Raw genomic sequence first — 13,394 nt, 5'->3', positions numbered from 1 at the left:
TGACTGAAAGTCAATGACCGTTTATATAATTTATCTAATTTTCTAACTGTGGTTTAAGTTGGGGGACCATATTGCAACGGAATAAATGTTGGGGGACTGTATTGCAAGTTTTAAATGTTGGGACCTAAATGCAAGCTTCAGAAATGTTCAGTGACCATTACTATACTTTACCCTAAAAACATTTTATTTTAATTTATTATTTTGTATGCATAACATCGTTGAGAAATGATTTTGATTATAATATATATATACATTTGTCTAAAATTATAAACATTGATGTCTAAATTAATTATTTATTTTGAAATCCATAAATCTGATTAAATATGTTTGAGTTTAAACAAGATATTTTTCTCTATGTGATATGGAAGGTGCATCAAAAGATTAATATATATATATATATATATATCTAAAAATGTATACAGATTTTTTATAAAAAGAAGAAATACAAACAGTACATACCAAAGATGCATGTTGACACAAGTACATACTGAACGACGGTAATATATGTATGAATTTTATTTTTAATCGTTAAAGAAATATGTTCAAAAGATTATATATAAATACTAAAAATATTAGTAATATATATTAAATGATATTTGTATTATTATATTTCATATTGGTTAGATATTAATTTTTTAAGTTTTTAAATATAACATTTTGGACATTAAAATATATTTGTATTGTATTGATTCATACTGTACTGATATGAACGCCGTGTTTTCTCTTATAGGATAAAGTTATTTTTTTCTTATAATTTTTATTTCTTTATTGGATAAAGCACAGAAATGGTCATCCGATTATAAGGTGTTATTTTATTGATTCTCTCGACTATTAAAAAATTATAAAATAGTCCCAATACTAGGACGTTATTTTGTTGAGTCCCTCAACTATTAAAAGTTTAAAAATGGTCACTTGACATTCATATATTTCAAACTCATCCATTTTTGTTAAAAATTGATGACAGTCTAAGGTAGAAATTAACTTGTTGACCGATATTCATGATAATCATTTGAGATTTTAAGATCAAATTTTATCATATCATAGTTAACATATTAACATCCAGCTCAAATTGTCGTCATTTTTAAACAAAATATGACGAGTTTAGAACATATGAATAGTTAGATGATCATTTTGTAACTTTTAATAGTCGGGGACTCAACAAAGCATGTCATATAATCAATATATCATTTTATAACTTTTAATAATCTAGAAACTCAATAAAAATAATGTCTATAATCAAAGGATCATTTTATATATTCATAAATTATTTTGGTCCTATGATCATGTCATGTACGCAAAAAAAAAAATCATCCAATCATTAGTACATGCTTTTAGTTTAAAGTGTCATGTACATAAAAGTACGTCTAATCATTCGCATTTTATTAAATTTAAGGGTAAAGTGTAGTATGGTCACTAAACTTTTCTAAAGCTTTATTAAGGTCCCCTAGCTTTTAAAACTTGTAATATAGTCCTCCAACATTTAGTCCATTTGCAATATGGTCCTCGACGTAACCGGCCGTTTGACGCCGTTACATTGCCGTTAGTAGATTTGCAATATGGTCACTAAACTTTTCAAGCGCTTACATTTAGGTCTCCCAACTTTAAAACTTGCAACATAATCCTTAATTTCATTCTAAACCCCAAATTCCTTTCGATCTCGATTTTCATTTTTTTGCTTCTCTCTTCTTATTTCCAGCGTAACTTTTCATTCGGGGATGTATGGAAAATTTTAATCTAACTTTGAATTATGTGGAGGTGTTGACTTGAATACGGGTTCATTGAGAGAAGACCCGACCAAGGGAATATCGGGACCATCAACGATTCAAGGTGTAATGTTAGATACAAGTCATCTCAGGTGAAGCATAAATGTTGATGAAATGCTTGTGAAAAAAATGGGTTAGAAATGCAGAGTTGACAAATACTACTAAGATGAACTAAGTATCATTGTTGAAAGTCACCAACAAAGCTGGAATTATTTTGTATAAATGACATATAATAATTTCTTCATTTAATTTGTGTGGTTAAAGATTTTCCAACAGATGATCAAATATAATGAAATCTCAAACAGGGCATTCACCTCTCAGTCTCTTTCGCTCACATGCACTCTCGTTTGGTTTTTGTTCTTTAATTTTCCGCATGTAAAATTGTAAACCCAAGCAGTGATATGTCTTTCAGCTTTTTATTTACAAAGAAAAAATGGAGGAAGAATTGCTGGAATGCAACATCGATTGTTTATTTCTTAGCCTCTCCCCTCACTTGAAATAAGGTATTTATTTTCTCTTTTGGGCTATCCGAAAGTAAGCTTTTCCTCTTTCGCACTTTCCCGTTTTCAGCTCGCATTGTGTGTTTTTGTTGAAATTTTTATGTTTATAGAACTGCATGTCAATGATCTGGATATTCAGTGTTAGTTTTGAACCAAAACAATCTAATTTTCTTTCTTTCTTCTTAATAAAAACTTTTAGTACTCCTTATGAAAGATATTAAGCCCATCAGAATAGAAGTCAAAGAGGGTCCTAGGCTAAATTTTTTGATCTTCTTGTTTGGTTTATCTTTAAATCAGGGAATTGGTTGTGAGTATCGACATAGTGAAATCGTCAGGTTCAATCCGAGAGACTGCTAGTACTAGTTTACTGGGAATTGTATTGATCCGACCTGTGATTTTCAGCGTCTTGTGAGCTCGTATTCTTTTAATAAGTTCATGTTGATTATGAGACTGATATATCGTGAACGAATTGGATTTTTTACATGTTTTGGAAATTGAGAACTGTGTTGCAAGTTTTAAAAGTTAGGGGACCTAAATGAAAGCGCCTGAAAAGTTCAGTGACCATATTGCAAGTGTACTAACGGCAGTGTAACGGCGTCAAACGGTCGGTTACGTCGGGGACCATATTGCAAACGGACTAAATGTTGGAGGATTGTATTACAAGTTTTAAAAGTTTGGGGACTTAAATGAAATCTTTAGAAAGGTTCAGTGATCATTACTATACTTTACCCTAAATTTAATTTGAAGAGTATTATTTTAATAAATAATTTATAATGAATGTTGTTTTGATATATTTTTTTAAAGATGTACTATATGGGTAAAAGTTCTCTAGTTAGCTGATAACTGATTAACGCAACTATCACTGGAATTCAAGGCCCTAAAACTATGAAAGAAAACGCAAGACCAGAAGATTCCAATCCTCTGTCCACCGTAGACGACATCCAAAAACGCCTCCTCCGCCCTGCCGATCTTCATTCTCCCTCGTACCTTATTTTTTTCATTTTCCAAATCTAACTGCTTTGGGTTTCTGCTTTGGTTTAAATTGCAAATTTTACTTTTTTTCAGGGAATGTTTAAACTCTTCGACATTGAATTTGAAAAAGAGCGGAACGGTTAAAAAGAAGCTGGAAGATTACCTAGATCCGATCCTTCTGGCGGCGCTCTCATCCAAAATTGGACGTTCAAAGAAGGCAAAATTAGAGACGATGTTCAAGAGAGATGGTCTCGGATTTGAGTGGCCTGTTGACGAACTCAATTTGTTTGCGGAAGAGGATTCAAGCAATTCTAACAGAGGCAGCCGGAGAAACGAAGCCTTTGATCTCAACTATGATTTCGATGTGATCGGCGATGGAGACGAAAATATCCGTTCCTCGTTTCAGCGTTTCAGGAAAACGGCGTTGAAAAAATTTGAACATTGAAGACTTGAAAATGCAAAAACGATTCAGCTGTAGTTCGTTAGTGCATTGAAATTGGTGAAGGAATTCGCGAGCTAGCTTGGATCAAAGGTTAGCTTCCTCATCCCCCTATGTTTTCTTTCAAATTGTTGATGTTTTTGCAGTTACCATTTTTGAATCTTAGAAAACCATAATGGCATAATCTACAGGTTTTAGTTTTCATTGCTTAATGCGTATTAGATCAGCTATTCGCATCAATGAAGATTGATGTCTACAAGCAGCTGATTTATTGTGAATCTTTGGTTTTCTATGTTGCCTTTATTTTCCTCAGGTTAAATCTCTAAAATTAAAATAACAAGACCAGACCACGCACTTGTTTAATCGAGTCCTGCTCAAACTTTGGATGATCAGTTTTTACCTTGGGTTAATCCCTCTAAATTCAAATTAAATAAAAATAATTCTAGAATTCATTTACATCAGAATAAAATTAGTTGTTTTCTATTCTTCATTTTCTTTTAATCCTATTAATCTTTTAACAAGTTGAATATTAAATTTTATGATGATGTTGTCACTCTCAACAAGAACAGACGAGTAACGTTAATGATGAGAACCATTAAATTAATTTGTAAAACGTTAAATTATATATTACTAATTGTATAATTATTAATTAGTTAAAAATCTAAATGTAATTTAAATTAAAATATAATATTTATAAAACATTAGTTTTTAAGATAAACTATACTATTGACCACCTAATTATTTATCCTTTTTACTTTAACCACCGATTTTTTAATTTTATCAATCGAGTCACCTAATTATTTAAATCTTGTCAATGAAGCCACCTGCCGTTAAATATTAATGGAGGAGATGACGTGGTAGTTAATAAAATTTGTATAATCACACATTTAGTCCTCATTACTTACATAATCTATTAATTTGGTCCTAACTTTTATTTAATTCAATAACTTTAATCATAAATTCGATTGTGACATGTGTCACTGTATGATTGGATTTCTTTTAATATTTTTATTTAATAAATTTTCCATTCAATCAAATGGTGCCACATGTCAACAGATGAATGAATAGAAAATAAATTAAATTAATAACCCTACTAGTGGGGTTTGAACATGAGATGCAAGCCGAAAAACTGATCGTCCTAACCACTAAGTTGAACCACTAAATTTGTCTAGTATACAAAACATAATCTAATTTATAATATAGTTAATGGAAATAAATGACATTATAAAGACTCAAACATGTAATAATTGAATAGTATAAAAATTTTAAATATATATAAACAAATATTATAATTGATTAATAAATGAATATGTTTTATTTACATTTTAAATCACATTTAATGCTAAAATTAAAATAAAAGTAAATTTAATATGTTATAATTGAAATGTATCCTATCTTATATTTGAAAATATTATAACGTCGATCGGATTCTAATCTTATTTAACAACTCCATATTAAAATAGACTAATTCAATAAAATCAAGTTCCCTTAAAATTTTCTTCAAATATATAATGAATAAATAATAAAATATAAAATTCTTATTCTAACCAGGGTATAAACAAATCAACGCATAAGTTAAAATGCTTACTACGATAAGCCCTCAACTATCAGGAAAATTCTAACTCAACGAATATATTCGTTATATTTCAATTATAATATATTAAAATTATTTATTTTTCATTAAAATGATTTAAAATGTAAATAAAATACATTCACATGTTAATCAGTTATAATATTTGTGTATATATATCATATTATTTTATTATTCAATTATTCCATGTTGGAGTTCTTATTAGGTCATTTTCCTTTTTTTTTGTCATTAATTATATATATTATGTCGTGATATGTTTGTCATTTGAATGGTGCAGCCCAGTGGTTGGGGCGTTTTCTTCCTCTCTTCACGTCTTGGGTTTAAACCCCATCGGTAGTGGTTATTGATTCAATTTATTTTCTATTCATTCAATTGGTGACACGTGGAACCATTTGATTGGATGGAAAATTTATTAAATTAAATAAAAATATTAAGATAAAACATCCAATCACATAGTGAAACATGTCACCATCTGATTGAGGATTAAATTTATTGAATTAATTAAAAAGTTAGGACCAAATTAATAGAACGTGAAGTAATAGGGACTAAATGTGTAATTATACAAATTTATTAACTACCTCGTCATCTCATCGATTAATATTTAACGATAGGTGACTTGATTGACAATATTTAAATAGTTAGGTGACCCGATTGACGAAATTAAAAAATCAGTGGTTAAAATAAAAGGGGTAAATAGTAGGTGGTCAATCGTATAGTTTACCCTAAAAACTAAGATTTTATAAATATTGTATTTTAATTAAATTACATTTAGATTTTTAACTAATTTATAATTATACGTTTAATATTTTATAATTTAACGTTTTATAAATTAATTTAATGGTGCTCATCGTTAACGTGTTCATCCACACTCGACGAGCGTTGTAGATTTTTTTTTATGCTCTATTCAAGCAGAATATGTGACCAAATTTGAATAAATTAAAGGGTAAACTATCAAAATAGTCATCGTTGTTTTATTTTTATTTACCTTGGGTCATCGATTTGTAAAAATAATACGCCCTCCGTCCCATTATTTGTATCTTATATTGATTATGTATATAGTTTTAGGAGATGTATTTGACAAGGAAAATGACAAATTTATCCTTAAAAAGTGATTGATAGATTTGATAGATTTTTTTGATAGGTGTAAAAGAGTGAGACATACAATGGTAAAAAAGGAATTATAAGTGTTATTGTTTGTTGACTTTTCAAATATAATATTTGAATGATACAATTTTAAAAACAAAAGGAGACATATTTAGGAAGACAGATGGAGTATTAATTTTTAGTCATTGTTATCAACATTAAGGTAATTCAGACATTAAATGATATTAGGTTTATGACACGATATCTTACTAAAAAGGGTTAATTTTTAGTTTAACCTATAAATTTTAGATAAATATCAGTTTGACCATTAAAATTTAGATAAAGTATTAATTTAGCCATTAAATTTTAGATAAAATGTCAATTTAATTCATGAGACCAAAGTCCCTCACCATTTGTCGCCACTCACTATCATCATTGGTTTTTTTTCAAGTCACAAATGAAGGCAGTGTTATTAACAGTGGGAAAGTCTCCTTCCCATGGACCCCTGATCAGATTTAAGAATACCATGAGCTTCGCCATTTTGTCTGCAAGCTTGTTAGCTTCGCGAGGTATGTAGCTGAACACGACGTTCCATTGTCGATCGAGAGGATGCCGAATGCGGCGGATAAGATGTGGTTCGTAATTCTGGCCGGTGGAGTTAAGGCACTGCACCGCTTGAATGATATCTGATATTCCACGACCGTTTGGCGGCCAGTGATAGAGGGAAGACTTGTGCTCCCTGATTTTGGATTTTATATACATATAGAGGTATGTGTATCACTTAAGCTTATGCCCATAAGCTGAGAAAGAGTGGAGGAAGAGCGGTTTTAATATATTTAAATAGATAATAATTATAAAAAGACCAAAAAAATATAACTTAATTGTACTTGCAACCTTTTTTCTTTGAGATTGCAGTTTTCAGTTAAAACAATAATATCAATTTACATAAATAACTCAGCAACTAAATCATCTCATATTAAAACTAACCAAAACTCACAAATAATTTGCGTTAGTGTAGCATGCGGCATGCAAACATTATCTCATGAACCCAATGCCTTGTTGGCCCATAATTAAAACATGAATGGTTAAATACCGATAAATGATATTGATTCAGATAATATATTAGGAAGGAAAATCCAATTAATACTTTCCTTAAATTTAATAAAATTAACAAACGAAATGTAAAAACAATTCTTAAAATTACTATTAAAATATTCATTAATAATAAAAATTTTAGATTTTTCCCAAATTTAGAGAATTATTATTATTCTCTTTCTCTGACCTCACGTGGCCGCTCAACTATTTAGGTGACTAAATTATAATAGTACTTTTTATTTAAATGTCCTTTAACTGTCTTTTAAATATAATAATACTTTTAATTTTTTTTCAAAAATAACTTTTTTTAAATTATTTGGACGTGATACATGTTATTCAACGAATATTTTAATAACCATCGTGACTAAATCACTTAAAATAATAATATTTGTGACGTTAAGTACTCAAATTATATATTTTGAACATTTCTTAAGCCCAAATTTAATAAAATTAATAAAAAAATAAAAAAAAAATCTTAAAATAACTATTAAAAATTAATTAATAATAAATAGATTTTCTCAAAATTAGAGAATTATTATTATTATCTCTCCCCAACCCCACGTGGCCCCTTAATTGTTTTCTTTTGACGAAGCTTCATGGAAGCTGCACTCAAGTAACTCCTACTCAGAGCACACTATATTAGCTTATTTTTGAACACATCAACATAATATTCTGAAACGGTTGTTTTTGTCACTCTCTGCACTATTTCTTCTTCTTCTTCTTCAAATTTGTTTACTTTGCCTTGTTTGTTTGGCAAACGAGAAAACTAATGGCTTCTCTGACAGAACCATGGGTAATGGAAAATGGAAACCTGAAGGGATCGAGCAGGGAGAATCGCCATGGAAGGACTGCACATAACATGTCGACGTCTTCATTACGTAAGAAGTCGGATTTGACCCTTGTTTCCAAGGTTCGATGCGGAATCCTTATGCGGTTGTTGGCCAATCTTCAAGAGGTCATTTTAGGAACTAAACTCTCAGTTCTCTTCCCTGCTATTCCATTGGCCATTGTTGCTCACAGCTATGTGTTTGCAAGAGTCAGTTCCTTTCCCCTCTTTTTTTCTTTGTTTAAGTATTGATCATAATATTTAATACGTATTTTCCTTTGAAAATTCTACTGAAATTTTATGATTTTGTCTTGTAAACAGCCCTGGGTTTTTGCGTTGAGTTTACTTGGGCTTACACCACTGGCTGAACGAGTTAGCTTTCTCACCGAGTAAGCCATATATGATTTTATTTGTATTGACTGTTTTATTATGTATCAATTATTTCTGTTCGAGTGTAACGCATATTATATGATCTACTTTTTTAAGTCTAAATTGAAGTTGACAAATATTCTTTACATGCAGGCAAATTGCTTATTACACTGGCCCGACAGGTAAAATTTACTTCCATCTCATTTACTTCACTACAAAATAATATGGGTAAAGGATACAAAATGATCATTCGACTATAGGGCATCGTTTTGTTATGTCCTCTGACTATTTAAAGTTACAAAATGATCACTCGATTATTCATATGTTTCAAACTCGTTATTTTTTGTTAAAAAATTGACAACAATCTAAGTTGAATGTTAACGTACTGACTAGAGATAAAAATCTAATCTCAAAATTTCAACGACTATTATATCTCAATCAGCATGTTAACGTCTAGTTCATAGGACTTCAATTTTTTATCAAAAGATGACGAGCTTAGAATATATAAATTAGTCAGGTGACCATATTGTAACTTTTTAATAGTCGAGTGACTCAAAGAAACAATATCATATAGTCAGAGGATCATTTTGTAACTTTTAATAGTCGGGGAACTCAACAAAAACATTTCCTATAGTCGGAGGACCATTTGTGTATTTTACCTAAACAATAAATATATTTTCATTAAAATCATTTTTCATTGGTTTTTTAATTATACTCTTTTAATTTTTTTAAAAATATTTTTTAAAATTAAAATATTTAAAACAAGTATTTTCAAAGTTTAAAAAACAAATTATAAAAAATAATAAAAGATAATTTTAATAATTCTAATGAGACTGGAGTATAATTTTAATGTAGGTTCTAGTATATATGAAAAACTCCTGATTATAGTGTATTTATGTCAGAATATATATTAAATGAAAGTTGAGGCAACGTAACATGGGTTGGTTGCTGCTGCAATAATGATGAAAAATACTTTTTATTTTTTAGTATCATGATTACAAATAATATTATTCATAATAATTTTTAATTATTATTTATTTTGTAGACATAATTGTTTAAATAATTTTAGAAAAAATAATAATTACTTTAATTACTAAAAGTTACTGGATAGGTCCAACTAATAATGACGAAAATTAATGAAAATAGTACGATGATTTTGTAATGTTCGCAGTGGGAGGGCTGTTGAATGCAACTTGTGGGAATGCTACAGAGCTGATCATAGCAATATTTGCACTTAGTCAACGTAAAATAGAAGTTGTTAAGTATTCCCTGCTGGGTTCAGTCCTTTCAAACCTGCTCTTGGTTCTTGGGACCTCTCTCATTTGTGGCGGCTTTGCCAACCTCAGATTGGAACAAAAGTTTGATAGAGTAAGTAATTACTTCAACTGTTGTTTACTGTATCTCTCTGTATATATATATATATGGTGTTAAGCATTGTTGAACTTGACAGAGACAAGCGGATGTGAACTCTCTCCTCCTATTGCTTGCATTATTATGCCATTCACTGCCATTGTTGTTTCGAATGAGTGGGGAACCTGATGCCGTCACAGCGGACCCAACGCTGCAGTTATCGAGAGCCAGCAGCATCGTGATGTTGATTGCATACCTTTCTTACCTGATTTTCCAGCTATTCACACACAGGCAATTGTTTGAAGCTCAAGAGGTAGTTCAATCTATGTTCTCAGCTTCTAAAAGCCTGTTTCTTCCGTAATATATATATATCTGAGCTGATACAAGTCCTTCATATCAGGAATCAGAAGACGACAACAATGGAGAAGAAGAACCAGCGATTGGAATTTGGAGTGGATTTATCTGGCTGGTTGGCATGACTGCTGTCATCTCTTTGCTCTCCGAGTATGTTGTACAAACAATCGAGGTAATTAATTCATTCACATCATGTTCATTATAGTCTATGTTATCCAAACTTGAGGGAGAGAGTTCACATAGATTGAACTTACCACATGAATACATTTGGTAAGTATGCATAATTTACCATATGGTACTTACCATATGCAGTATGCAAGCTAACAAGAGTGTTCTATTTTTGTGGTGTTCCATTAAAAAGAAATGAGCAAAATGATGTCTTTTTTTTATATAAAATCAAGTAAACTGTATGAGAAAGTAAATTTCAGGATGCCTCGGATTCATGGGGAATATCTGTAAGTTTTATCAGCATTATTCTGCTACCGATTGTTGGAAATGCAGCAGAACATGCAGGAGCTATCATTTTCGCTTTTAAAAACAAGCTGGTCAGTATTAATACTCTTTTTGTTTCTTTCTTTTTATCAATAAAAAGATTTGTTGACTAAAAAATTTATGGAATTGAAATAATTGCAGGATATTTCTTTAGGTGTTGCGTTAGGATCTGCAACTCAGATTTCCATGTTTGTGGTATATATATATCTCCCAAACTTACACTTATTCAAAGCTTTATCTTTATAAAATCTAGAACTTGTAAACTTTTTTTTTTTAAATAACATTTAATTTGTGATTCAGGTCCCACTTTGTGTTGTTGTGGCTTGGATTATGGGTATTAAGATGGATCTCAACTTCAATCTCCTCGAAACTGGTTCTCTTGCTCTATCTATCATTGTCGTTGCCTTCACTTTACAAGTAATTGTGTTTCCTTTTTTCGGACCAATTGCACTTTACATGTCATTAAGCATCCTATATATGTCGATTCTATTTTGGTCCTCCTATTACTTAGTCCCCATACTTTAATTTGACATAACTTGGTCCTTTCCTTTTCTAATGTAGTTAGCTGGTCCAAATGGTTTACTCTGTTAACTATTTCGTTTTTTTAATTAGTATGGGATGATTACAAGCAGGGATGGATCGAGGGGAGCGAGTGGGGCAGTCGCTCCCCTGATGATTTGAAATTAGTTTATATTTTAGATATTTTCTTTGTATTCTACGCACATACCTTGCAGATGTGGTTGTTCGAATCCAGGACCTTAAAGGAAAACAACATTCCCTTCAACCACCGAGTCCGCTCAATGAGTTGACTATTTTTGGTTAACAATAAATTTCATTCATTGTAAATGATTGATGATGTTGAGCTAAAATCCTGCATTATTATGCATTGCAGGATGGCACTTCTCACTACTTGAAGGGGCTGGTGCTTCTACTGCTCTACATTGTTATTGGAGCTTGCTTTTTTCTATCCAAAACACCACTGAGTAAGGATTAATTTAATTCGAACTATTTACAATAAATATTTATTTATATTTTCCCATTTTTCATCCCAGACCCAGTAAACGACAGAAACTCAGGAGACGCAATCTTCAGTGCATGACGAGTAAGTGTTTACTTTAAAACAATTGTTATGAAATTGTAAAGATTAACAAGAGCGTAAATTACAAATGAATGCAGGGTTTGACGTCTAGGGGACAAAGATTTCATGCAATCCTTCTTTTGTTTTTTTTATGTCGTGGCCCGTTGGAAAGCTGACAGATGAAGCTTGATGAAGATAGGCCATATGAGCTCACAGTATATATACTGTTTTGTCTCTGTATATATCTATCTTAGTGTGTTTGATTCAGTTTGAGGTCTGCTGCTAAATTACTCCCTGAAAGTAGTACCAAATGAGCTATTGTAATGTAAGTTTATAATAATTAAATAAAATGAAATCCTTGTTTTTTTTTCTGTTCATTTTGGAAAATAGGCCTATAATTTCGTTTAATTTCAAAAGAATAGGTGATAAATTGGGGCAAAAATTTCATTGCTTTTCTCTTACAGTTAAGGAGATTTTCGATCTTGTGATTGTTTAAGTGATTGAGAAGGCTTTGTTCATGAAATTCGGTTCCTTGTTGGTTGTGCTGTGGCGTTCAAATTCTGCTCGTCTGCTGAACTTTTTCTCTGGCATGGTCTTTTTACATTTTTCTTAGTCACGGAGATGTTGGTGTTTTAGGAAAGCAAAGATTAGTTTCACTGATATGTTAAAAGAGGCAAACTTTTAAAACTTTAGAAAGAGACGAATTTATAAAATTTTAATGGTAAAAATAGATTTTTAATAAAAAAATATATATAATAAAAAAATTAAAATATATGATAATTTTAAATTTTTAAGAGATTGAGAGAGCCGTCCCCCATTTCATCTCTGTGCTCTTGGTTATGTAGCTATGCCAACTTCAATAATGACATTGCTATACTTTCAATTCATTGATATTTTGCTGGATGGAAGAAAATTGTGGCCTTTCCGACCACCGTTCTATTATCAATGGGATCCAAAGATTAGGGACTATTACCGTTAGGCTCCGTTCGGTTCACGTCATATTTCATTCTTAGGAGGAATGTTTTTTTTTTCCGGGTATCGATACCCACATTTGGATGTGCCATATTCCCAAGTGCAAGCAAAGAATGAATACCAACAGTGGTATTTTTTATGTTTTCCCGAGAATATCAGTCTCCCATCTCCCTTAGGTATTTGCTTATTTCCGGTCCCCATTGTATAAAATACCCTTCTCTCCGCTTGGTTCTGGCTGAAAGAAATATGCTTCTTCGAATTGGCGTTGATATTTGCTTTTGGCGTATTAGTCTCTCATCTCCCTTTTAGGTATTTGCTTCTGGCGTTGATATTTTCAACATTTTTATTTGTTTCTTGGCGTTGATATTTTAATTTGTTTTATTATTCAATTTTTATGGGTTTGATTTTCACTCACGTTTCTGTATTTTTCTCTACTACTATATTGATCTGCCCATTATTGCTCGTTTTTTTGATGACTGTAGTGTTTAGCGTTTCATTGTTCTTTCCCTT

The 13,394-nt window shown here is 30.9% G+C and overlaps 2 protein-coding genes across 2 annotated transcripts; both read left to right on the top strand.

Annotated features, from left to right (window-relative positions):
• The first annotated feature begins 3,108 nt into the window (after positions 1-3,108).
• Positions 3,109-3,680, top strand: LOC120201023. The gene is made up of 2 exons (XM_039201720.1): positions 3,109-3,246; positions 3,329-3,680. The coding sequence occupies exons 1-2, from the start codon at positions 3,149-3,151 to the stop codon at positions 3,678-3,680; spliced, it is 450 nt and encodes a 149-aa protein (XP_039057651.1). The 5' UTR covers positions 3,109-3,148.
• A 4,517-nt stretch (positions 3,681-8,197) lies between these two features.
• On the top strand, positions 8,198-11,936 carry LOC120201037 (vacuolar cation/proton exchanger 3-like). Its single transcript, XM_039201729.1, has 11 exons — positions 8,198-8,479; positions 8,591-8,658; positions 8,792-8,820; positions 9,810-10,006; positions 10,089-10,301; positions 10,389-10,514; positions 10,771-10,887; positions 10,976-11,029; positions 11,135-11,251; positions 11,727-11,817; positions 11,887-11,936. The coding sequence occupies exons 1-11, from the start codon at positions 8,213-8,215 to the stop codon at positions 11,931-11,933; spliced, it is 1,326 nt and encodes a 441-aa protein (XP_039057660.1). The 5' UTR covers positions 8,198-8,212; the 3' UTR covers positions 11,934-11,936.
• The last annotated feature ends 1,458 nt before the right edge of the window (positions 11,937-13,394 follow it).

Source organism: Hibiscus syriacus, unplaced genomic scaffold, assembly GCF_006381635.1.
Source record: "Hibiscus syriacus cultivar Baekdansim isolate YM2019G1 unplaced genomic scaffold, ASM638163v2 tig00006753_pilon, whole genome shotgun sequence".
In the NCBI taxonomy this organism is placed as follows: domain Eukaryota; kingdom Viridiplantae; phylum Streptophyta; class Magnoliopsida; order Malvales; family Malvaceae; genus Hibiscus; species Hibiscus syriacus.
The sequence above is the reverse complement of the archived record's forward strand: the minus strand, read 5'-3'. Positions and strand labels throughout refer to the sequence as shown.

Excerpts from the sequence above, each read along its gene's own strand:
- LOC120201023 (XM_039201720.1), top strand. The coding sequence starts at position 3,149 with ATGAAAGAAAACGCAAGACCAGAAGATTCCAATCCTCTGTCCACCGTA. Across the intron at positions 3,247-3,328 it reads GCCGATCTTCATTCTCCCTC|GGAATGTTTAAACTCTTCGA; the intron begins GTACCTTATTTT and ends ACTTTTTTTCAG.
- LOC120201037 (XM_039201729.1), top strand. The coding sequence starts at position 8,213 with ATGGCTTCTCTGACAGAACCATGGGTAATGGAAAATGGAAACCTGAAG. Across the intron at positions 10,888-10,975 it reads TCGCTTTTAAAAACAAGCTG|GATATTTCTTTAGGTGTTGC; the intron begins GTCAGTATTAAT and ends AAATAATTGCAG. Across the intron at positions 11,252-11,726 it reads TCGTTGCCTTCACTTTACAA|GATGGCACTTCTCACTACTT; the intron begins GTAATTGTGTTT and ends TATGCATTGCAG.